Source organism: Gopherus flavomarginatus, chromosome 4, assembly GCF_025201925.1.
Source record: "Gopherus flavomarginatus isolate rGopFla2 chromosome 4, rGopFla2.mat.asm, whole genome shotgun sequence".
In the NCBI taxonomy this organism is placed as follows: domain Eukaryota; kingdom Metazoa; phylum Chordata; order Testudines; family Testudinidae; genus Gopherus; species Gopherus flavomarginatus.
Genome location: NC_066620.1, coordinates 212,540,524 through 212,566,312, shown reverse-complemented (window position 1 = coordinate 212,566,312; position 25,789 = coordinate 212,540,524). Strand labels below are relative to the sequence as shown.

General features: G+C 50.0%; 1 protein-coding gene and 1 long non-coding RNA gene across 2 annotated transcripts in view; one reads left to right on the top strand and one right to left on the bottom strand.

Annotated features, from left to right (window-relative positions):
- The window catches only part of EFR3B (EFR3 homolog B), a 131,854-nt gene that overhangs the window by 20,301 nt on the left and 85,764 nt on the right, over nt 1-25,789 (bottom strand). The window contains exons 6-11 of the mRNA XM_050948971.1: nt 15,579-15,728; nt 12,516-12,650; nt 10,716-10,794; nt 5,296-5,431; nt 2,677-2,835; nt 589-700 (exon numbers count right to left, since the gene is read on the bottom strand). Of these exons, the coding sequence (XP_050804928.1) occupies nt 589-700; nt 2,677-2,835; nt 5,296-5,431; nt 10,716-10,794; nt 12,516-12,650; nt 15,579-15,728 (771 nt within the window). The remainder of the gene's footprint in view (nt 1-588; nt 701-2,676; nt 2,836-5,295; nt 5,432-10,715; nt 10,795-12,515; nt 12,651-15,578; nt 15,729-25,789) is intronic.
- LOC127048917 (uncharacterized) lies at nt 19,781-20,464 on the top strand. Its single transcript, XR_007773824.1, has 2 exons — nt 19,781-19,810; nt 20,057-20,464. It is a non-coding gene; the product is annotated as an uncharacterized LOC127048917 (long non-coding RNA).

Genomic DNA, 25,789 nt, shown 5'->3' with positions numbered 1-25,789 from the left:
ATAAAGAGGCTTTGAAAGGGAATTTGGAGGGTGAATGCAGATGGAGAGCATGGCAGTCTGCAGTCCTCTATAGTCACAGAAATGGCCGTGCAAGCTTCCTCGCCACGGCCCTACCAATGCACCAAGCACTGACCAACGGGGCTGGCGTGAGTGTCCACAGCCCACTCGCTCCTTGGCGTCTCTGTTACTAAGGGAACCAGCTGTGGCGGGGGTTCTGTGATTTGGGCACCCATCCAATGAAAGCTGAACTGAGCTCCACCACTCATTTTATAAAGGTCACAGATGGACACTACCTACCACCACCGGAGGCTGGATTTGAACCAGAGACCTAAAGGTGAAAGGTGTCTTCTACTGCACAATGAATCAGAGGAGCAGCCCCAAGATTCAAAGGCCTTCCTGAAAACTGGCCCTAGATATGAACTAAAATCTGGCCCGGTGCATGGCTGCGGGGGCAGGGGACACTTCCCTGGGGATCCCTGCTGGAGCGAATCCAAACCCAATTCTTGATCAGCTTCCAGTGTGTCACCCGAGAAAGGTTCCCTTTTCGCAGGAGGGGCAGGGAACGAAGAGAAGTAAATCTGTCCTCACCCAGCTTTTCCAGCGTCTATCGCGTGGTGCAGAGAAGGCAGCGGGACCTTGCTCATTATAAAGAGCATGACCTCTGACCTCTGATAGGTGGGGAGGGTGCTGGCAAAGGAACCTGAGAAGACAGACAGCACTAAGACCATGCAAGACAGTCGAGGCCAACTCACAGGAGGAACACACGCCCAGTTCCCATTTCCACGGCGGACACCCGCGCGCACCGATCTCTGCCCTGGGCGATCAGCGGGAGTCCCATGCAGATGTCCGTTTATCTACCCCACAAACCACCTGGCCAGAGAAAGCCCTCAGGCTGAATCTCAGGAATAGTGCCAAGGGGGCTTCCTCCTCTGATTCCAGCGAGTGGGAGCAGTGGAGTGGCCCAGCAGAATTCATGGGAGGGGTTTATTTCATGGTACTAGCAGAGGTTCGGTAACTCGTCACCAGCACACAGCTCAGGCAATTAGCATTTGCTCTTGACAGGCATCAAGTGGGACCCTTTAGCCACTCAGAAAGCCAAAAATCGGGGGGAAAGCCCACCTCAATCAGTGCCCCAGGCAGCAGAAGTGACCTTCAGAGCAGTAGGCTCTGGCACATCTTGCTCCGCTCAGCCACAGGCTTAGCAGCACACAGGGGTAAGTACGTCCCGGCATAGGGAGGGTCAGGGCCTGCACATCCGGTGCCTCCCCCTGGGTTTGCTCAGAGACGTGAGTGGCGAACCCGCCCCGGCAGGGCAGCAGAGGTTGGCTGCAGCCAGCCTGCGAGGGCTAAGCACAGGCAGGCTGGCTGCAGTGCCATTCACGGCATAGAGAACAAGTCCTGAGGAGCTCAGGCAGTGGCCTGTAGCAGCTTCCTCACTCGGATTTCTCCGTCTCCCCCCATGTCCCGGCCCAACACACGCATCCCTCCTCGAGGCAGGGGTAAGGTGAACAGGGCCCAGATCCACCAAGAACAAGGAGTCCTCAGGCAGACGGCAGACAGCCGAGCCCAGCAGGCAATGGGCTACCCCTGCTGCTGCGCCTGATTCACTGCCCCTCCCCGCCTCACTGCACGGCTGGGCCTGAATTCTGAACTCCTCTACACTGCTCCCAAACCGCACAAGGGCAAAGGGAAATCTCCGCTTACAGCCCACATCTCTTTGCAGTTCCCTGGGTTCAGCCTCAGAGATGAGGCTGTTTGGGAATTCTTGGGTGGATACTGCCCTCCGCTGGTATCCCACTGTCATTGCAAGACAAGTGCCACTGCTATTCCTCAATTCATCTCTACTGCCAAGCTAAGGACAACACCTTTTCAATGGTTTGTTTGTTCTGCACCTCGGTCCCGATTTGCAGCCCACCCCTCCAGTCAGGCTGCGAGTCTGATGTGGACAAACTGGAACCCAGATGACAGATCCATCCAAGTTACTGCCATTTATGAGCTAAGCTGGATCGATACTTCTGCCAAAGTATCGATTTCCTACAGGAAGCCAATTCACCCCTCTGGGAAATTTACAAATGAGACAGAAGGGAAATACAGGGCAGGGTAAAGAAGTGGGTGACAGTTCCAAGAAACTCCCCGGTTTGTGTTTTCCATCGAGCTGATTGGGAAAACCAAGCTGCTTTAAAAGAACTCGACTGGGATCTGGTTCCAGCCATTGCTGCTTGTACTGATCGTTCAGTTATAGGGCTCAGATGTCACTGCTGCACTTCCCCCTTTGTCTGGAGGCCTGACCCCAAGCCCAGTCTGTGGGCTTCGACGCTGACTCACAAGTCAGGCTGGACTTACATTTTCCTGGTGTTCCCTAGTGTTAGAAAGAATCTGACTCAGTATGTGTGAACATCAGCCAATTAGATCCCGACTGACCTGTCCTGTAACTAGAACCCACCTGCAGGGCTGGCTCCTGCTTAGCTAGCTGATTTTGCTCCTCAGCATGACATGTGATTTGGATCATTTCCTGTTTTATGGCTCTGGTTTTATTGGTATCAGATCACCCTTGTCCAACCCGACCGACAGCAGCAGCAAATGACTACATCCTTATCCGAACACATCCTTGTTAGCAGAGCAGGCTCCTCCGGCCAATGGAGGACGCGATGCCCTCCCGGCACGTGACCTGCATACCTGTGGTCTTGATAACGGCCTCTTGGAACATCCTCTCTTCATGCTCCTTGATGATCTTGGTACTGACGATGGCACAGTCATAGCTGCCCGTCAGCTCATAGTCGATGCTCAGCCGGAGCTGCCTCAGCAGGGTGTTGAACACTTCCAGCACAGTCGGTCCTGAGAAGAGCAGAGAGGGCAGGCAGAGCCATTAATCAAGAACACCATCTAGCTCTTAGAGCACTTAAATGTCAGTATCATTAGCCCCAATTTACAGATGGGGAAACTGAGGCAAAAAGAGGGGAAGAGACTTGCCCAAAGTCACCCAACAGGCCAAGGGCCAAACCAGGAATTGAACCAACATCTCCTGAGACCCAGGCCAGTGGTCTAGCCACTACACCACATTGCTCCCATTCAGCCAACCCTGCTACCCCTACTGGGCCATGCAGCCCCACTGTAAGCGAGAGGGGGCTGGCCACACTAGGATGTAACCTGACAAAGAAGAGGACATCCCAGGCTTATGGCTCCTGCTCTTCATACCCCCAGCGGAGACACCGGGCCATGGTGGAGAGCGCCACCACTCAACCCTCCACCCTCCCAGCAGTGTGAACCTCACATTTCTACACTAGCAAAGATCCCACATCCAAGGATCCTTTCCGAGAGTACAGCCTGGGGTTTGCCAGTGCAGACGGGACCAAATGATGCTATCAATTTGTTAGCAATCTGCAGTAAAGCCCTTGTTAAACCCAACTCAATGCGGAGTTTAGCCACAATTTTTATTGGACCGACATCTGTTGGGGAGAGACAAGCTTTTGAGCCACCCCGAGCTCTTCTACAGGTCACTGTCTCTCTAATATCCTGGGACCAACACAACTCCAACTACGCTGCCTATGAAAGAGAACCTGGCTATCTTGCTACGGAGATGCACTCAGCCGCACAGAGTTGTCCAGTCTTCGAGGTGCAGAGCATGCTGGGACTCAGGACACCTACGCTCCATTCCCAGCTCTTCCCTCTACCTGCTGTGTCCTCTTGGGCAACTCGCATCACTGCTCTGTGCCTCAGTTTCCCCTTCCATCCTCTCTCTCTTGTCTATTTCGATTGCCAGCTCTTTGGGGCTGAGACCATCTCTCATTGCATGCTGGTGAAGCGCCTAGCACAAAGATCCGGATGTGCTCCTGTAATGCCAGTAACAACTACCTGGTTTCTCCAAGGGTCTGTGTGTTTCTGGTGCACCTCTGGCCAGAATACACGTGACCACATACTTTTAAGAAAGACAGACACAGAAAATGGGTGGGGGCAGGAAATGTATGCAAAAGCAAAGCCCAGTAAAATCCTGCTGACGTGAACCTCCTTCTCTAACAACCTGCCTGCTCATCTCCTTGTTCTACTGACCCTGTCTCATTAGTTGCTTTTTGCAAATGGGGAAATGGGTCAGACTGGTTAAGAAACCTACCCAAGGCCACACAGTGGGACAGTGCCAGAGCCAGGAACCGAACCTAGGAGTTCAACTCCCAGTCCCCTGCAACAGACACTAGATGACACTCCCTTGCCTGCTGGGCTTGAGACACAGAAACTCAGGGCTGGGAAACCCACAGCCCCATGGAATCAAGGATTTAAAAGAGTCTGATAAATAGACAGAACTAATTTATCTGCGTTTTTGTCTCGCTGTGTGTGAGGAGGTCAGGAGTGCAAGGGGTACGGAGCACAGGACTCCTGGGTCTCTGCCCCCCAGTGCTAAGCAGGAGGAACGCCACCTCCCCCACAGGATTCTGCGATTCTACCGCTCGAAGCAGGAGCGCTGAGCACAAAGGAATCCACAGGCGGTTGCACGATCCAAATGCCAGCAGATCTCCTGTAAAGCCCATAACCCCAGTCTGCCTGCGCTCAGCTCACCCCGGATAACCAGCCAGTCCACCAGTGCATAAGGCCAGCTGGGCTCAGGCAACATTAGGGGCACCCCCCTCGGCCCAGCCAGGTCACTGGAGTGCGGCTGCTGCCTGGGGTGGCAGCAGGGGCAGACCCTGGGTGTAAAAGCCTTGCCCGGGAGTCAGGCTCTCCAAACACACCACTGGCCGCTCTCAGATCTTTCCAGCCGGGAGTCAGAACAAACCAAAATCAAACCACTCTCCCCCTGAAGCTCAGACGCTTCCTGTTCTCTGACCTGGTGCCCCTGGTGCCAGCTGCTGGCAGTGCAAAGGGAAGCAACGAGCCAGGTTGAACCATGCCCTGATGACACAGCACTGCCAGCACCAACAATCCATCCGCCCCGTGTCTGTCTGCTTGCCTCATTTCCATCCCAGCTGCGTAGGGGTTTTATCCCCAGCTGGCATCTCTGCCATGCCCCAGCCCGTCTAATGGGTCTCAAAAGGAAACTGACCAAAATGCTTCCAGATACTACAGTGCAGAGGCCTGCACTGGGCTAAGCTTTCACCACGGTTCCTGGGGCTGCCATTTCCGGCTCCTGAGAACCAAGCTCCCACCGTGCCTCTAGGATCAATTACTGCTGTGGGCCCCAGCCTGCAGGGAATCACTCCAGCCCAGAGCGGCAGAAGCAGGCTCAGGCACTGGAGGGAAGGGGAAAGCCATGGGAGCACCCTCCAGGCACGATGGGAAGATCACTGGACTGGATCCCTTCCTTACCCACTGATCCTGAGGCCGCGATGACAGCTGCCTCCGACAGGACCTCCACGATCCCAGCCCGCACCATGGCCGCGCTTTTGCTGTTGGCATCCAGGTGTCCCAGGAGCTGCTGGATCACCAAGTGGGAATGCTGAGGCTGGAAGGAAAGCAGAGAGTGAGCCGCGCTGATAGACAGCTGCTGAGCCAGGCCGACCGTAGCGGTCTGGGGGCAATTCCTGCCTCGGACATCAGTGCAAGAAAGGAAGGCCTGGCAGTCAGCACCTGGTGGGTGACACCTGCGTGAGGGCAGAATCCAGCCTTCCAATAGCAGTGCCACCTCTACAAAGGCAACAGCAAGGAAGGCAGCGGAGCACACAGGGAACGAGGTCACTTCTGCACAGAACCTTTCCTGACCGCGCAATGGTTGTCATGAAATAACAGACACGCACAGCACTGAACTATTGACCTGCGTTTGTGGAATCTTCCAGACCAGGCCACATTCTGTGCCCGCCTGCAGCCCATGCAATCCCACTGACGCCAGGGCAGCAGGAAGGGGAGTCAGGGAAGAGTTCTGTGGCCAATCCCGCAAGCGCCGAGATCAACCGAACACCAGTGAGTGATAAACGTGTCATTCCTAACGGCACCCACTACCTCGAGCTCAACGGATCATTCCATGCACGCATTAGCACGGCCATGACATGCAGACAGGTCACCTGGGAGGACAGAATCAGGGACCCTCAGCACCAGAAGCACTGGTCTCTGCCACTTGATCAAAAGGGGACCATCCTTAACGAGGGGCAAGTAAGAGGCTGGGCCAGCCAGAAGATGATGTGCTCACACAGACTGCACCTGTGTATTTATGGAAAGAGGCGCGGGGAAATATCCTGTGTAGAGAACAAGCTTCACTGACCCAGGAATACACGGGATGACTTTTCAAGCTACCAAATAGAAATGGACGTGCAGAATGGAAATATACTTATGAAAGTCTAGTGCACAGAACTTCAGTTGGGAGATGTTCATATAGGGGAAAAGATGTACAGGGTTTACATATGTATAAAAGCCATTGTCGTGATTAATCCTGTATGCAGGGTGGTTGTAATTGGGTAAGTCCCTGGAATGGGTTCCCTAGGGAGGTGGTGGAATCTCCTTCCTTAGAGGTTTTTAAGGTCAAGCTTGACAAAGTCCTGGCTGGGATGATTTAGTAGAGGTTGGTCCTGCTTTGAGCAGGGGGTTGGACTAGATACCTCCTGAGGTCCCTTCCAACCCTGACAGTCTGTGATTCTATATTCGAGAGATGAGTTGGGGGAGGTCATATCTTTTAGTGGACCAACTTGTTGGTAAGAGAGAAAAACTTTGGAGCCTCGCAAAGCTCTTGTTCGGCTCTGGGAGAGGTACTGAGAGCATCACAGCTAACTACAAGGTGAAATAGCTTAGCATTGGTCCCTCACAATATGTGCTTACTACCTGTGCTAAACTATCTCTTTGACCTTATATTTCACTGTGACGCTCAGAGTATCTCTCTCAGACCCAAAGAAGAGCTCTGTGTGGCTCGAAAGTTTGTCTCTCTCACCAACAGGAGTTGGTCCAAAACGTGATTAATCCCGGGTATTCATGAAGGGAGAATGTATTGACTGTGTATCCTTCCAATGGGACCTGGTGAGTTATATGCTCAATGTTTCGATTTTGGGGAAAAAAAGATGCATTTTATAAAACCTAATGTAAAGATAATGGGCATCAGGCAGTTTACAAAATAACGCATGCAATGAAAACAGGGGCCTTTTTTAATGTAAGCGTTCCCCAAGGACAGCAGGGCCGAGCTGGCAGGAGAGAGAGCCATAAATCAAAATTAACTAGAAACAAAAGTGACACTGACATCTGAGATACCCTATCCCTGTAGTACCTAATAGATTTATCCTGACATCACTGTGAGGAAGGGCAGTGCTACGGTTGCTATTGTACAGATGGGAAACTGAGGCACGGGGAGGCTAAATGACTTGTACATGGTCCCACAGGAAGCCAGCAGCTGAGCTGGGAATTGAAACCTGGTCTCTGGAGGTAATGCCCTAAGCACCAAGCTGTCCTTCCTCTCCGTTCGCCCAGCTGTGCAGAGTGGGGAGAAGGTTAAATAACCTATGCGCTGAGTGAAGAGTAAATGGGCTAAGTGACGACTAAGAAGGGAAGGGAGACGACAATCCAGACAGAAATATATTTTCATTAGGATTCAAACAAAGATCATGGAAACATTTCTAATGACCTTAGAAAACAGGGTTCTAGAAATCCTAACAAAACCTAAATCTGGGGCCTAGCTCAATCCAACCTCAGTCCCAACTCATTACCTCCTGAGGTCTCTTCCAACCCTGATATTCTGTGATCTTAATAGCGTAACTTTAGAGGGGCTGGCTTCAGAGCAAGAAGGGAAAAGATAAAGCCCAGAATCTCAGAAATGTCGGGCTGGAAGGGATCTCAGAAAGTCATCGAGTCCAGCCCCCTGCACTAGGGCAGAACCAAGTAAACCTGGATCACCCTGGACAGGGGTTTGGCCAACCTGTTAAAACCTCCAGTGACGGGGATTCCACAACTGCCCTTGGAAGCCTGGTCCAGAGTTTAACTCCCCTCAGAAAGTTTTCACTGAATATCTAACCTGGCTCTCCCTTGCTGCAGATAAAGCTCTCTGTGGACACGGAGAACAATTGATCCTCCTCCTCCTTATAACAGCCCTTAACATATTTGAAGACTGTTATAAGGTCCCAACAGGCTTCTTTTCTCAAGAGTAAACATGCCCAGTTTTTCTAACCGCTCCTCATCGGTCCTTTGATCATTTTTGTTGCTCTCCTCTGAACGCCCTCGAATTTGTCCACATCCATCCTAACCGGTGGCGCCCAGAACTGAACACCATGCTCCTACTCCAGTACTTCAGCAGCACCAAGCAGAGCGGGACAATTACCGCCTGTGTCTCACATACGACACAGGATGATATTAGCCTTTCTCGCAACTGCACCACACTGTTGGCTCATATTCAGTGTGTGACCCATTACAACCCCCAGATCCTTCTCAGCTGTACGACCCACAAAAGTAGTTGGGCTTCTGATAGTTCCCTCCTAAGTGAAGTACGTTGCGCTTGTCTTTATGAATTTCAGACCAACTCTCCAATTTGTCAAGGTGGTTTTGAATTCAAATCCTGTCCGCCAAAGTGCTGGCAACCCCTCCCAGCGTGGCATCATGTGAATACTCTCCTTTCCGTTCTCCAAAACACTGAGCAGCCCTGGAGCCAGGACACACCCCACAGGGCCGTACTGGATACATCTTCCCAGTTTGATAGCAAGCCCGTGACAACTACTGTTTGAGGAGAGTCTTTCAAGCAGTTGTGAATCCACCTTACAGTAACTTTTCATCAAACCCACACTTCCCTAGTTTACTGGGACTGTGTCAAAAGCCTCACTGAAATCAAGGTCTCATGTCTAAAGCTTCCCCCAGCCAATAGGCCAGTGACCCTGCCAAAGAAGGAAATTCAGTTGGTTTGCCATGATTTGTTCCTGACAAAGCCACGCTGGCTATTCCTGCTAACCCGGGGGTGGCCAACCCGGGGCTCCAGAGCCACATGCGGCTCTTCAGAAGTTAATATGCGGCTCCTTGTACAGGCACCGACTCCGGGGCTGGAGCTACAGGCACCAATTTTCCAATATGCCGGGGGGGGATGAGGGGAGACTCACTGCTCAGCCCCTGGGTTTTCCACAGGCAATGCCCCCACTCCACCCCTTCCTGCCCCCTCCCCTCAGCCTGCCGTGCGCTCCCCTCCAGAGCCTCCTGAACGCCACAAAACAGCTGATGGGGAGGTGTGAGGAGGCGCTGATCGGTGGGGCTGCCGGTGGGCGGGAGGTGCTGGGAGCTGGGGGGAGGGAGCTGATTGGGCAGGGGCGGCTGCTGTATTGCTGTGGCTCTTTGGCAATGTACATTGGTAAATTCTGGCTCCTTCTCAGGCTCAGGCAGGCCACCCCAGGCTAACCTATTCTCCTCCAGTGGATGACAAACTGATTATTTCACAATTTGTTCCAGTATCTTTCCATATCCTACACACGAGGGTCAAATTCTCCCCTCACTCACCTCCATGCAACATCTTGCTAAGCCACTGGGGCTCCGTGGGTGTGGCTGAGCGCAGAATTTGACCTGTATCGTTTTCTCCTGTCTGTACAGTTTGTGCTTAGCCTCAGGCGGCTCCTGTCTCTTTCTGCAGAGGCAGGCGGCGTGCATTGATGGAACGACAGCAAGCTGGAAAGGGGTAGCTCCCAATGGCTCCCATGACGAGGTTTTCCACCCTATTGCCATGCCAGCTAACTCAAGGGGAGGTTGCTTTGCACTAAACAGGGAAAGAACGGCTGCCAAGGGAGAGAGACAAGCTGTATTCTGGTTCCCCCACGCACCCGGTCCTCTAGGGCGGTGTTTTATTGGCTTGCAGAAGAGGGTTGTTAGCCCTGGCCAAATTCCAAGGCAGGTAATTGACCTCTGCCTAGGTAACACCTCCCCTGATACAGCAATGGTGGATAGGACCCCTGGCCTAAAGCATCGCTGCTTGTTATAGCTGCAAAGCCCAGGCTGTGCAAGACAGGAAATCTTGGGGACACATTCTGCCTGAATTCCTCCTGGGAGCTCCAGCCTCATGATAGGCCCATCTTAGACCTTCTCTGGCATGCAGGGCAGGATCCTGACACAGCACAGCAAGGGGCTCTCATTACTTACCGCACCGGGCTGCGAGCATGTCTAATGAACAAGGGAAGGGAAAGACAAAGGCAGCAACAACAGGACAAGGATTCAACGTACTCCCAGATCCTACAATCCTGACTCGGGCAAACTCTGTGACTGACTGACTAACGGGTTTAGGATCGGTCACTAGTGCCACAGGTAAATCATGGAAGTAGTATGTTCTAGCAGCTAGAGCATAGGACTGGGACTCAGGAGTTCTGGCTGCTAATCCTCAGCGTATGGCCATGGGCAAGTCACTTACCCTCCGTGCCTCAATTTCTCCATCTGTAGCGTGGCGGTAACAAGCCTCCCCATCTTTGCAAGGTGCCACGTAAGGGCAAGGTATCAGTATTTATAGGCTGACGTAATTTGCAAAGAATCATCTGATAGCAAGTCTCTGTGTTGATACATACAGATTAGTTCCAGGGAATTACCTACACTGTTTTATACAGAGTGCAACAAATCTGCCCATTGCTGCCAGAGACTGCATGCAGTGGTTACTCAGACTTTCACAGCGACATCAGGGACAGAAGCCAGATCCTTCTCCTCCAAAAGCACAGGCCTTCACCACAGTAAGCAGCATGGGACCACTGACACACAAGTGGTGCAGTTCAGATTCCTTCTAGCAGGGAGCACCAGGGCACACACTCACAATGCATTACAGTACTGAAGTGACACAAACCACCATCTCTCCAGCGGCTCACCTGAATAGAGTACATGATGATCTTAAAGCAGCGAATAGCAAACGTCTTTGGCTCCCAGAGCGAGTGGTTGTCTAGATGGCTTCAGGGAGAGAGAAGAGTGAGTTTAGCAATTACAGAGGCTTGTAGGCTTGCTGGTACGACAAGCAAAGGCATCTTTTCCCTTTGCTCAGAGAGAACAGCAAACAGACAGCATGGGAGGCAGGTGACACAGAAGCAGTCAGAGCAGGGAGCAAACTGCCAGCTAAGGATCAAACACTGTAAAGAGCTAATTTGCCTACCTTTCCCCTCAATTCCCTCCCAGGCTCAGGCGTTGCTCACTTTTAGGGGTTAGTCCACAGCTCGTGCTCACTGACTTTGCCCCTGTATGGCTGGGACTGGGACCAAGGAATTGCTAGGTCTTTATCCCAGCTCTGCCATTCAGTCCCGCTGTAACCAGGGGCAAATCGTTCAACTTTTCTGTGCCTCGGTTTCCCTCCTCACCAGACTGGGGCTGATAGCAGTTACCCACCCACAAGGGGAAGTAGTTGTTGGGAGGAGGACATTACCTAACACGTATATAGCACTTGGAAAAGTGCAATGCCCTAGGTATTGGAACAAATCCACAGCCCCCAGGACATTAGAGCTGTCATTCTGCTCCAGGGTGCGGCCACTGACTTCAAAGCACAGCAGAGATGGAACTCGGCTCGCCTTGATCCGGAAACACAGGCCCCACTGCCACTTGAGCTAAAGGAGACTCTCCAGAACCCATAAGCAGTCTAAGGTTTATGACACACAGTTGAGTAGATCTGATCACTTGATGATGACCTGTTCTGTTCGTTCCCTCTGAAGCACCTGGCATTGGCCACTATCAGAAGACAGGACACCGGGCTAGATGGACCATTGGTCTGACCCAGGCTGGCAGTTCTGATATTCTTATGATTCCATTACATACAAAGAGACACTAAGGGTATGTCAACCCTACAATCTTAAGCTGACCTATCTTAGGTCAACTTACAGCTGCTGCAGTAATTACTGAGGTGGCTGATGTCCACCATACCCTCCTTCTGTCGGTGGTGCGTGTCCTTACCAGGAGCGCTTCCATAGACTGAACAGGGGCACTGTGGGGGCCTGAGAGCCAGGGCTCTCAGCTCTGCGTAGCTCCTTGCCAGGAGCTGGGGTATAGTCACCCGGGGCTTCTCACTTTTGGCGAGGAGGTCTGCACCCGGGGTCCGGTCAGCTGCCGTACTCCTTATGGAGAGCCAGGACCCAGGGGGCAGCAGGGTTCCCAGTGGGGAGCAGGGAGCCCTGGCGGCAGCCCAAGCCAGGAGCCTGGGTGGCAGCTCAGCTTGGAATAGAGACCCAGCAGCAACCCAGCTAGGGAGCCAAGAACCAACTTTTTCATCAATTTCACAGCTCCAGCTGAGCCATGACATTGACAAGACCGCCAACAGCCTATGTAAGGAACACAGTGTTTATACAGACACTGCCTTGCCCCAACTATACCAACATAAGCCCTTCACCTCTCCTGGAATGGAGTTATTATGTCGGTGTAGCAGGGCACTTACATTGGCGGGAGTGACCCTGTAGTGTAGACTGACATAGTTAGGTAGACATAAGCTGCCCATGGCAACCTAACTCCATAGTGTAGAACAAGCCTCACTAATTCACAGCAACATTATTGTTCCTTATGATCAATAATACGAAAGGGTCCCACTCTGGGACAAAAAGGGATGAGGAAAAGAGAACACAGAGAGCCAGAGGGCCCAGCACAAGAGAGATGCGGGCAGGGTGGAGAGACAATCACCTGACCAAGTGACTTACATGAGAACAGGTTTGATGGCGTTCTTAATGTTCCCGTAAGCCGCTCGCCCCAGTAACTCTCGCAGACACCTTTCTGCCAGCTCAGTGGGACTCTCTTTCTCCTTTTCAGTTGCTTGCAGGGGAGATGGAGAGCGGCTGAGAGAGAGCAAGAGAGAGATTAAGCCTCATCCATAGAACCACTCAGTACAGCAGCAATCAAGGAGACCGATTTTAACCCACTCATTCTCCCGTCTCACAACGCGACACTCTCGTTCTCTTTCCAACACCGTGCTCCCAGCACTGCCACTCCTCTGCTGTGAAGGACGCCGGCATCCGGAATATAAACACCGCCCTTTGGAACAGGAAATCTGGGCCTACAATGAGAGTCATTCTGCCTCCCTAAACTCCAGCTACGTTAGTGGCTCCTCACATCTCCTTCCAGGCGTGGCTCTGAACCATGCAGAATAGAACTGCTGTGCTCTGCACCAGGGCAGCTGCGCTTCAGTGATAAGTGAAGGGATCCCTTGTGCGCAATGAACCTGTTCAACAGTCTGGGCTCCTTTGATACGAGAGCTGATCTATAAACAGAAGGCTGCTGACTATCGGACCCCGCCCACACGGCCCTCTCCCACCCGCGCAGATCCTAACCTTTACCAGCGCTGCATGGCTCAGAGGTACCATGGAATGGAGGCAGCCAGTGGGAAATTCCTCTCTTCCGACAAATTAGGGTTCCAAGTAAAAACCTAATTTGGTTCGGAGTTTAAGAGGTGCCTAGTTTATTCTACAATAGGCCAGTAGAGGGAGCTCCAACTCTCCCCTTCCCACCAAAACAACATGCTTTGTGCTTTATACCCTCTGCCGGGCATAACATGCTGGAATCAAAGATCCAAGCTGCTGATGAGCCCAAACAGCAAGGGCTGTTTGGCTGTGATGGCGGCTGGCACTGATTGCTTCTAAATCACCATCCACAAGAGCTATGTGCTTAAGAACCTAAGAGTGGCCATACTGGGTCAGACCAAAGGTCCATCTAGCCCAGTATCCTGTGTTCTGACAGTGGCCAGTGCCAGGTGCCCCAGAGGAAATATCATCAAGTGATCCATCCCATCGCTCATTCCCAGCTTCTGGCAAACAGAGGCTAGGGACACCATCCCTGCCCATCCTGGCTAATAGCCATTGATGGATCTATCCTCTTACTCAATCCCAGCCATCATTTTACAGACCTCTATCATATCCTCCATTAATCATCTCTTTTCCAAACTGAAAAGTCCCAGTCTATTAACCTCTCCTCATACAGAAGCGGTTCCATACCCCTAATCATTTTTGTTGGCCTTTTCTGTATCTTTTCCAATTCCAATAGATCTTATTAGTGCCACCGGAGGATGGACGGGACCACGAGGGTAAGTGGGGTCAGAACTTCCTTAGCAATTGGCCTGTGACTTCGGATCTCAGATCAGAGTGAGGAGAGACCCCAGCGCCTTGAGAACGATTTGAAAACACAAACCGATCTGCCTCAGTTTCCCGACAATAACAGCCATCGCCCTGGGGTGGGGCGGGGAGAGAACGTTAAAATATGAATGATGTTTGAAAAAAACACGCCTGGCACTTGGGTGCCATGGTGATGGACGCCGCACAGACCCCTGCGTAGGTAGCCAGACAGTGAATCAGGGGCAAGGAGGCAGCAAAGCGCACAGCTCGCTGCTCCCAGCCAGCCCTGTGCGCCTGACTCCCGGCCCACAGGGCAGGAGATGGATCTTTGGCCTGCAGTGTGTACCTGGAGGAAACTGTCCATGTGCCACAGACTCTGTAACTACAAAAACTGAACATGTGCATCTGGGGAGCCAAGGCTAGAACCCCTGTCCAAATACACAGGTCTCAACCACTTCCGCTAACCTCTTTGATGGGAGCACTACACTGGGTCCATGGGACCTGCTGTTTCCAAGCCCGGGCTTGAGTGTCCACACTGCACTACAACTGTTGGATCCAGGTGTCTCAGCCCTGCTAATGCATCCGTCCTGCACTGGGCTGACCATTTAACGCGGGTCTGCAGCCTGAGCTGTGTCCACACTGCAAAAGGAGAGGGCTTGGATTTATCGCGGCAGGACTTGGGCTCTGACCCACTCCCTTAGCAGGGGCCTGGGTCCTCACTGCTTGCTGACCTGAGTCATACTGATTTGTGTGTGGCCAGAAGGGAGACCTGAGCTCCATGCACACTGTAGGCATACCCAGAAAGGTTCCTTTATTCTTTCTGGGAGCCAACCACTAGAGGACAGTGGTAGATACCCAAAGCCAGGAGACGGCAGTGTTTTACATGCCACAGAGAAGAGAACAAGCTGAGAGTTTTTTGTTTTGTTTCATTTTGAGATGTTTGTTTGTTTGTTTGTTAGGTTTTCAAAAAAAATAAAAAACATTCTCAGGGGGGTTGTCAAATCCAGCTACATTTCAAAACAAAACCATTGTTTCGAAATTAAAAATCAAAATATTTAGTGTCTAAATGGCTAGAATTATTTTTTGTCTTTTAAAATATGTATTTTCTTCTTTTTCTTTCCACCAAATTTGACCTAAATTTGCAAACAGTTTTGGTCCCCTGGAAAATGGATGTTTCACTGAATTTACCATTTCTCAAAAGAAAAAATGTTCACCCAGCTCTACTTAAAGGCCGCCTGCAATGGAAACAAAATGTCTGGATTTTTAACGCCTCTATGATGCGCACAGAAAGCCTGCTGGGGGGTTGAGGTGCAGCTCAGAGGAAGATGGTTTTGCTGTTTACCTCCCTTTTCTGTGACAATAGTAGGAAATACGGGTCAGGCCCTCAGCTCTGCAAACCAGTGTAGCTCCACTGACATCGATTTGTACCAGCTGAGGATCTGCTTCAGCGTGTACACTGTGAATGAAACCACACAGCCTCCCAAGGCTGGTTCACTCGTTTCTCACCCAGCAAGGACAGCGGACGCTCCAGGAATTCAAACCCTTCCTCACCGCTCAAGGAACAGAACAAGAGTTTGCTGCTACCCAGACCCTAGCAGAGCCAGAAACGCTATCTGCAGCTCTGCACCCACTTCCAGGAAGGGAAAAGCAAACTCCCACCTCTCAGCCTCCTCTGCGTGCTGTAGGTTGAAGAGCAGCGAAGGCACGATTTTGTCCATATGCTGCGGGTCCCAGATGTTCGCCTGGAGTTCATCATTAACCGTCTTCCTCACCACCCCCTGCAGGCCTTTTATGCCGGACATCCGGATCCTTAAGGGAAGGATTAAAAAAAACACAAACACCACATGGATGAAACAGGGTTACCCATTCATTAGAACGTCCGAACGCGGTGACTGAACGGCTGGGGATTACCCACCCCTCGGGTGTGACAATGGGCACATTAGGGGAGAGATGGTTGTCCAAAGGTGAAAGCAGGGGACTGGCCATTCAGGATGCCTGGGTTCTCTTCCTCACTCTGCAAGAGGAATGTGATCTAGTGGTTAAGACGGGGAGTCAGGACTCTGGGCTTCCTATCTCAGTTCTGGGAGCTTGGCCTGTTGGTTAGAACTCGAGCTGTTTGGAGGGAGGTCATTCCCTTTTGTGGAGAATTTCGAGTTTTCAAAATCTGGGTTGAGAGAAAAAAATCTCTGCAAAAGGGGACAGAGCCCCAGCTCCAGGGCAGTCTGCCTGGTGGGCTGCCCCAGAGCTGCAGCCCCTGGAAGTCCAGACAGCCAAGGAGCTTCTAGGCTCTCTGCTCCCGTCAGCCCAGATGACGGGCTACTGAAGAACCAGGGGGGTGGGCTGGCAGGAAACCTAGCAGGGTTCCCACGGAACTTCATCAAATCGAACCGTCTCCAACAAATATTTCCAAGTTTGACAAACTGGCAAATTCTAGTGAAAAGAATGTTTTGCTGGCACTTTTCCAAACGGCTCTACTTAGAACAGTGTATGCCTGGCATGGACCATGCTCTGGCTCCTCCTTCCAGCTGTGTCACAGGGTGATCCATGGCAAGTCAATTTACTTCCCTGTGCCTCGGTTTCCCCATCTCTAAACTAGAGATAACGCTACTTCTGTCTTTCCCAGGGGCCGCTGTCAGGACTAACTTGAAGTTTGTAAAGTGCTCTGAGAGCCTTAGGTGAAAGGCGCCAGAGAGGGACAGAGCACCAGTAGTGTTTAGCAAGCCAGGGCCAAGGGGTGAACTCGTGCCATTATTTCTCACTTCACAGAGTGGTCAATCTGCTTAGAAGCAAAGACAGGCCCAGGCTGCAGTGCTTAGAATTGGCTCAAGACCTAAATTTCCCCAGCATGTGGGAGGGGGTTGGATCTGGGGATTTGGTTCAGCCCAATGCAAAGATAAAGGGCAGCCATGAAGTTCAGACCCAGATCTGATCTTCCTCGGAGCCTGAGGGTGTTTGGAGCCAGGATTTTGGTTCAAGCACATCTTGAATTAGAAGCAAATAAGCAAGTGGTGTTATTTCTCTGTGTCCCCCAGCAGACCTCACCAAGCAATGGGGCAGCGAATGGAAATCAGCTTTGCTCCATTGACTTTAATGGTGGCATGCCGATTCCTACCCACTGAAGATCTGGTCCAACATAATACACCTCTACCCCAATAGAACGCAGTCCTCAGGAGCCCAAAGTCCCTACCACATTATGGGGGAAACCGTGTTATACTGGGGTAGCGGGGGCAGGGCTCCAGCAGTAATTTGTATACGAACTCACGTTAGATCGGATCGCGTTATATCGGGCTACAGGTGTATGATCATTCACATCTCCCTCTAATGGCTGGCTCCTGCAAGAAGAGATTTCTGCTTTGTATCAGCTAAGATAGGTACTCCTTTAGTGTAAGCGCTGTCCTTTCTGTTCTGAATGTCCTAGGTTCAATTCTAGTGGACTACAAAAATGTTCTCTGTTCTAAGAAATCCCCCCGCTCTGCACAGAGCCCAAACTACTCAGCGGTGATGACAAGGCCCCTTTACTCAGAACAGCAATCTCTACACAGTGGTCTCCTAGAGCTAGAAAAATAAAAATAACCCAACACACTTTGTGAAACCAGTTCAAGAAACTTGAGATCTGACCAGCGCACTTATCTGACCCCGAGGCAACTCCCAAAGGAAGGCTGTGAAATAGAATGAAAACGCCAAAAAACGCAGTGCACCTCTCCCCGGATTGCAGGAGCCGCAGAACAGCTCTCTTGCAATCCATGGTGTAACTGAACCAAAATCATTTGCCCTCTACGGGTCAGGGGGAAATAATGAGTTTTCTGCACCATTAGACAGGGGAAAAAGGGAGGAGGTGTTGCCTTATATCTGGAGGTGCTGTGGCTGTTTCAGTGGTTGGTATGGAATCCGGGTCCACTACCTCTGTCTGGGTCTCTGGTAACACAGACGGGGCGCCTGTGGACGGCTCAGGAACAGGAATGGGTCTGGAAGCTTGCCTGGTTTGGCTACGTGTAACCATTCCCACTCTCTTGGCCCGCTTCACCTGGTTGGCCAAGTCTTCCCCCAGTAGCATGGGGATAGGATAATTGTCATAGACTGCAAAAGTCCACATTCCTGACCAGCCTTTGTACTGGACAGGCAGTTCAGCTGTAGGCAAGTCTACAGCTTGTGACATGAAGGGGTAAATTGTCACTTGGGCCTTTGGGTTGATGAATTTGGGGTCTACGAAGGATTGGTGGATAGCTGACACTTGTGCCCCCGTGTCTCTCCACGCAGTAACCTTCTTTCCGCCCACTCTCAAATTTTCCCTTCGCTCCAAGGGTATTTGAGAGGCATCTGGGCCTGGGGATCTTTGGTGTGATGGTGGGGTAATGAATTGCACTCGCATGGTGTTCTTTGGACAGTTGGCCTTGATATGTCCCAGTTCATTACACTTAAAGCATCTTCCATCTGATGGGTCACTGGGCCGAGGTGAGTTACTGGAGATTGGCGAGGTGGAAGAATAGTGTGTCTGTGGCTTTACTTGGGTTGTATGTGGGGTTTTTGGCTGCCCTCGGTTGTAGGGTTTATGGTTGGTGTGCCCTCTGGGGTATTCGTTCCCCTTGACAGTAGCTTTCTTGCTTTCTGCCACTTCCATCCATCTGGCTCCAATCTCCCCTGACTCGGTGAGATTTTTGGGTTTTCCATCTTGTATGTACCGTGTTATGTCCTCAGGAACACCATCCAAGAACTGCTCCATTTGTATGAGGAGGTGCAGTTCTTCCAAGGATTTAACATTGTGTCCTGATATTCAGGCCTCATAATTTTTCCCAACGTAGTAGGCGCGTTTGGGAAATGACACATCTGGTTTCCACTTTTGGGTTCTGAAACGCCGACGGGCATGATCCGGGGTTATCCCCATTCTGTATCTGGCCTTGGTTTGAAAAAGTTTATAGTCGTTCATGTTCTCCTTAGGCATTTCAGCTGCCACCTCTGCTAAAGGTCCACTGAGCTGTGGCCTCAATTCTACCATGTACTGGTTTTCAGGGATGCTGTACCCAAGACAGGCTCTTTCAAAATTTTCCAAGAAGGCCTCGGTGTTATCACCTGCCTTGTAGGTGGGAAATTTCCTGTGCTGTGGAACAATCATTGGCGCAGGATTGTTAGGATTGGCTGTGTTTTGCTTAGCCTTTTCTAATTCCATGGTCTGGCGGTGTGCCTCCCTCTGGAGTTCTATCTGTCTTTTGTGGGCTGCATCTTCTTCTTCTTGTTTCCTTCTGTGTGCCACCTCTTCTTCTTCTTGTTTACGTCGGTGGGACACCTCTTCTTCTTCTAGTTTTCTTTTGTGGGCTGCCTCTTTGGCTGCTTGTTCTCTTTTGTAGGCTGCCAGTTTGATGCTTTCTTCCTTTTCTTTCAGCTCCACCTCTTTTTGTCTTTTTTCCAGTTGTCGCCTGTGTTCAGCTTCTTTGATTTGTTCTTCTGCCTCCTTTTTTTCCTTGGAAGTCATGGTCCCTGTTTTCTTGTGTCGGGGTGCCCTCTGGTGTTTATTGTCTGAACTGCAGGCTCTGTTGCCTCCTGGCGTCTGCCTAGCAACAGTGCCTTTTTCCCTTTCTTCCTCTAGCTAATCTTTTCAATGTAAAGTAAACCAGACAAACCACTTTATTTGCATGTGTATAGTGCTGGTATTTGACTCCTAATGGGAGTGCTATTGTGTGACAAAAGACCCGTAATAGTTACTTAATGGTTGCTTGCTTAATATGCAAGCCAGAAACTGCAAGAGAGAGCAGAGAAAAAAAAATTCTCGCTGGTTCCTTTTAAAACCAAACTGTTTCTCTCTGCTTAAAAGCCCCTAGCAGAGAAAAGAAAAATATAATATTCCTACTGGCTTCTGGATTCTATCTATCCCACCGCTACCACCATATCATAACCTAGTCCCAGATTTGGACCTTAGCGTCCAAAATATGGGGGTTAGCATGAAAACCTCCAAGCTTAGTTACCAGCTTGGACCTGGTAAAGCTGCCACCACCCAAAAAATTAGAGTGTTTTGGGACACTCTGGTCCCCCCAAACCTTCCCTGGGGACCCCAAGACCCAAATCCCTTGAGTCTCACAACAAAGGGAAATAAACCTTTTCCCTTTCCCCCTCCAGGTGCTCCTGGAGAGATACACAGAAACAAGCTCCGTGAATCTAAACAGAGGGATTCCACCCTCCCCGTTTCCAGCCTTGGAAAACAGAAGTACCGAGAGCTAATCTCTCTTCCCCCCTCACCCAGAGGGAATGCAAAGTCAGGCTAGTAAATCTAACACACACAGATTTCCCCCTGACTTCTTCCTCCCACCAGTTCCCTGGTGAGCACAGACTCAATTCCCTGGAGTTCCCCACTAATGAAAAACTCCAACAGGTCTTAAAAAGAAAGCTTTATGTAAAAAGAAAGAAAAATACATAAAAAATGGTCTCTCTGTATTAAAGTGACAAATACAGGGTCAATTGCTTAAAAGAAATATGAATAAACAGCCTTATTCAAAAAGAATACAATTCAAAGCACTCCAGCAACTATACCATGTAAATACAAAAGAAAAAAACAATAACCCCTATTGTATTATGATCTCTGTACTCACAACTTGGAAACAGAAGATTAGAAAGCAGGAAACAGAAATCCTCCCATAGCCGAGAGAGAGACAGGCAGAAGACCAAGAACAAAGGACTCACACACAAACTTCCCTCCACCCAGATTTGAAAAAGTCTGGTTTCCTGATTGGTCCTCTGGTCAGGTGCTTCAGATTACCTCTTTCCAGGTGTAAGAGACATTAACACTTAGCTATCTGTTTATGACAGCTGTGAAATAGAATGAAAACGCCAAAAAACGCAGTGCACCTCTCCCCGGATTGCAGGAGCCGCAGAATAGCTCTCTTGCGATCCATGGTGTAACTGAACCAAAATCATTTGCCCTCTACGGGTCAGGGGGAAATAATGAGTTTTCTGCACCATTAGACAGGGGAAAAAGGGAGGAGGTGTTGCTTTATATATTAAAAATGTACACTCTTGAACTGACGTGGAGATGGACATAGGAGATGGAAGTGTAGAGAGTCTCTGGGTTAGGCTAAAAGGGGTAAAAAACACGGGTGATGTCGTGCTGGGAGTCTACTACAGGCCACCTAATCAGGTGCAAGAGGTGGATGAGGCTTTTTTCAAACAACTAACAAAATCATCCAAAGCCCAAGATTTGGTGGTGATGGGGTACTTCAACTATCCAGATATATGTTGGGAAAATAACACCGCAGGGCACAGACTATCCAATAAGTTCCTGGATTGCATTGCAGACAACTTTTTATTTCAGAAAGTTGAAAAAGCTAGTAGGGGGGAAGCTGTTCTAGACTTGATTTTAACAAATAGGGAGGAACTCGTTGACAATTTGAAAGTAGAAGGAAGCTTGGGTGAAAGTGATCATGAAATCATAGAGTTTGCAATTCTAAGCAAGGGTAGAGGGAGTACAGCAAAATAGAGACAATGGATTTCAGGAAGGCGGATTTTGGTAAGCTCAGAGAGCTGATAGGTAAGGTCCCATGGGAATCAAGACTGAGGGGAAAAACAACTGACGAGAGTTGGCAGTTTTTCAAAGGGACACTATTAAGGTCCCAAAGGCAAGCTATTCCGATGGTTAGGAAAGATAGAAAATGTGGCAAAAGACCACGTTGGCTTAACCACGAGATCTTGCGTGACCTACAAAATAAAAAGGCATCATATAAAAAATGGAAACTAGGTCAGATTACAAAGGACGAATATAGGCAAATAACACAGGAATGCAAGGCAAGATTAGAAAGGCAAAGGCACAAAATGAGCTCAAACTAGATAAACTAGGAAAGTACAATTTAGATGGGGCTACTATAAGGTGGGTGCATAACTGGCTGGATAACCATACTCAGAGAGTAGTTATTAATGGCTCCCAATCCTGCTGGAAAGGTATAACAAGTGGGGTTCCGCAGGGGTCTGTTTTGGGACCGGCTCTGTTCAATATCTTCATCAACGATTTAGATGTTGGCATAGAAAGTACGCTTATTAAGTTTGCGGACAATACCAAACTGGGAGGGATTGCAACTGCTTTGGAGGACAGGGTCAAAATTCAGAATGATCTGGACAAATTGGAGAAATGGTCTGAGGTAAACAGGATGAAGTTCAATAAAGATAAATGCAAAGTGCTCCACTTAGGAAGGAACAATCAGTTTCACACATACAGAATGGGAAGAGACTGTCTAGGAAGGAGTATGGCAGAAAGAGATCTAGGGGTCATAGTAGACCACAAGCTTAATATGAGTCAACAGTGTGATACTGTTGCAAAAAAAGCAAACGTGATTCTGGGATGCATTAACAGGTGTGTTGTAAACAAGACACGAGAAGTCATTCTTCCGCTTTACTCTGCACTGGTTAGGCCTCAACTGGAGTATTGTGTCTAGTTCTGGGCACCGCATTTCAAGAAAGATGTGGAGAAATTGGAGAGGGTCCAGAGAAGAGCAACAAGAATGATTAAAGGTCTTGAGAACATGACCTATGAAGGAAGGCTGAAACAATTGGGTTTGTTTAGTTTGGAAAAGAGAAGACTGAGAGGGGACATGATAGCAGTTTTCAGGTATTTAAAAGGGTGTCATCAGGAGGAGGGAGAAAACTTGTTCACCTTAGCCTCCAATGATAGAACAAGAAGCAATGGGCTTAAACTGTAGCAAGGGAGATTTAGGTTGGACATTAGGAAAAAGTCCCTAACTGTCATGGTAGTTAAACACTGGAATAGATTGCCTAGGGAAGTTGTGGAATCTCCATCTCTGGAGATATTTAAGAGTAGGTTAGATAAATGTCTATTAGGGATGGTCTAGACAGTATTTGGTCCTGCCATGAGGGCAGGGGACTGAACTCAATGATCTCTCGAGGTCCTTTGCAGTCCTAGAGTCTATGAGTCTATGAGTCTTACTAGGGGAAAATAAAATGCCCTCCCATCACAGTAAGGGGAAAATAAGCTGCAGAGAACAAATTGGCCCAAAGAGACTCTGCTCAGTCTCCAAACTATACTCCAGATTGGATCGGGCTCCCATGAGAGTTGGGCACCTGTTCTGCCTTTGACAATCCCCCGCCAGATCCGAACAGGTGCTCCGCTGGGATGCTTATTGTTTAAATTGGGCCACAAGAGGTGCCTTCAGGACAAACCGGCCAACAAGATCCCTGCCTTGACCGGTTTACGAAGATCCCGATCCTGCATTCCATAGAGGGCGATCGCTAAACATGCATGGTGTCCGCTGGATGGGATCACAAGGACCTCTGAGCCAGAGCCCCGCTGGTGGAAATCAGCTTCGCTTCACTGACGTAAATGCAGCTACGTCAATTTACACCAGCTGAGGATCTGGTGTAAATGCCTCTCATTCCTCTCGGCTCCTACGGCCAGAAGCGCCAGCCTTTTTGGCGCCCTAGGTGGCGGAAGGTCCCGCCCCCAAAATGGCGCCACTGACAGAGGCAGCTGAAGGTCCCACCCCTGAAATACTGACAACGACCACGGCGGCCGGATGTTTGGCCACCGCAGTCGCTGCCACCCAACTGCAACTGCCTGGGGCGCCTAATGCGTTGCGCCGGCCCTGCCTATGGCTTGCCTCTTTCCCCAAACACAGCAGCCCTGACCTAAAGCAAAGACACTAACCTCCCCCCAGGCCCCAAGGGAATCTGAAGAAAGCCAGCAGACCAGGCTGGAGAAGCTGTGTCTGACATGCCATCAATGCTTGTGCAGGCAGTGCCTGGGCATCCTTACTCTCACCATTGAAAATATAAGGCCCAAGGTGGTTAAAGGGACATAACCCAGAAAAACGTACCCTCATTAAGGGATGGGTCATCCCACACGGCATCTCTTACCTGGAAAATGACTGCATTGTTTAAAGACATGGCTTGAATTCCCAGCAATCCTGGGGGGGGAGAAAAACCCTGCAGTGTTCCATTACTTTTAGAGAGAGAGCACACATTATAACTTCAGGGGAGTTGTCCCAGATCTGAACTTGGCCCTGTAACCTCACTTATCAATAAACACTAAGGATCAGACCCTCTGCTGGAATAAATCCGTGAGATCCATTGATTTACAGCAGCTGAGGACCTGGTGCTGGATCACAGACTGAGCCCCCACGCAGCTGTTGACTTTCATCAGGTGAAACAGATGTGCGAGGGCTGAGACTAGAAGTATTTTGCTCAGTGTTAAAAAAGTGGATAATAAGCAGCTGTGCTCCAGGAGAAACAAAACGTCCACTTGCATTAGAGATGCAGGAGGTATCAAGGGAACTAGTGTGTGAAGTCCATGGACAGAAATGTTCGAAATACAGAGGACGGTTCCTAGTATCCCAGAGCAGGGCAGGGCAGATGGGTGGAGGGGTTGGCTGAAACCAAGTCAGGGAGAAAAGAGGCCCCATGCAATTGGAAATTGTGAGCCTGTGCGTAAGGGTTATGGGGCACTTGCTATTTTCTCCACATTTTCTAGGCATTCATTTCTCAATGAACTGTTTGGAAATGGAGTTAACCCCCCCGCCCATTATAAACTTTAATATTCCCCTGGTAAGTCACCAGCAAGCCCGTCTGGCGACCATACTGCAGCTGTGTGTGGATCAGCAAGTAATGGAGCCCAAGAAACGTAGGCCCTAATCCTGGGCTCAGACAAACTCCCCACTGGGTCACTAGAAGTAAAGAGGGGCAGCAGTCTGTGAAGACTTTCGATCAGTAAAAACGGAGTGGGAACCTCAGGACTTAGCCCACTGCAAACAGAGATGGGTCCAGACTCTAGATCCAAATGCACCTGGATGTCGGGCATCTGCAATCCCAGTGGCAACTGAAACCCACTTGGCCCCAGTCCACACTCAGCAGCTCACCCCCAGAGTGCCCCTATCCCCCAGCATCGACCACCACCACCACCACCACCTCTCGATTTAGTTGGGGGTATTTATAGTATAAGTTGTGGATAGATTGTAGGCCGTGAAATTTTTTTTTATTATTATTGCCCATGACCTGTCCATGACTTTTACTAAAAATACCCATGACTAAATAGTAGCCTTAGTGATGGCTCCTCTCTCTTGCCAATGAGCTGAATCCAAACACTCTCAGCACTGGGGCTGTTACAGTCTGACTCTCACTCCAATTATCACTCGTCACTTGGACCCAGCTCTACTAGAAAAGCATGTGAATCGCTCCTGGCACCACCAGTCCTTATCGAGCTTGGACACCAGATGAAAAGCATGATATAGGTGCCGAGTAGCGCATTATTCTTCCTTGTGATAGTTCAGCTATTAAAAGTTGATTCTTCGTGTGTGAAAATACAATTTTCAGAGCCTTAGAACTCAGCCAAATCTCATCCAAATTTTCACTACAACACTTCGAGGCATCTCTTCTCAGTCAAGGCTAGTTCCTTGTCAAATTTCAGCTTCCTAGTCCCAGCCAGACAGCTGTCAAAACACAAAGCTGCCAATGTTACTTTTCCCCTCTGGGAAAATATTTTCCCCATCGCTCCCCCTGTTCTCGGAAATGGCTGGCGTGGTTTTATTCCCACTTTCCAAAAAAAAAAAAAAAAAAAAGTCTCCTTCAAGCAGCAGGCCCCAAGAAGCGAAACCTGAATTTTACAAGTGACTGCAACCTTAGCTTTCTCTAGCCAGGTTCTCACACTGGTACCCACCGCTGCACTATTTGAGCACTAGACTATCTGAAAGGCCGGGTGGTCCAACGGAGGGAGCGCTGGACCATAGGATCTACTCCCAGCTCTGCCAATGACCCACTCTGGGTCATGTCCCCTCTATGTGTCTGCTCCCACCATTAGACTGTTTAGACTGTTAGCTCTACAATCTAGGGCAGGGATTGTCTCTTACCATATGACTGCACAGCGCCCATGACAATGTAGGTCCAGA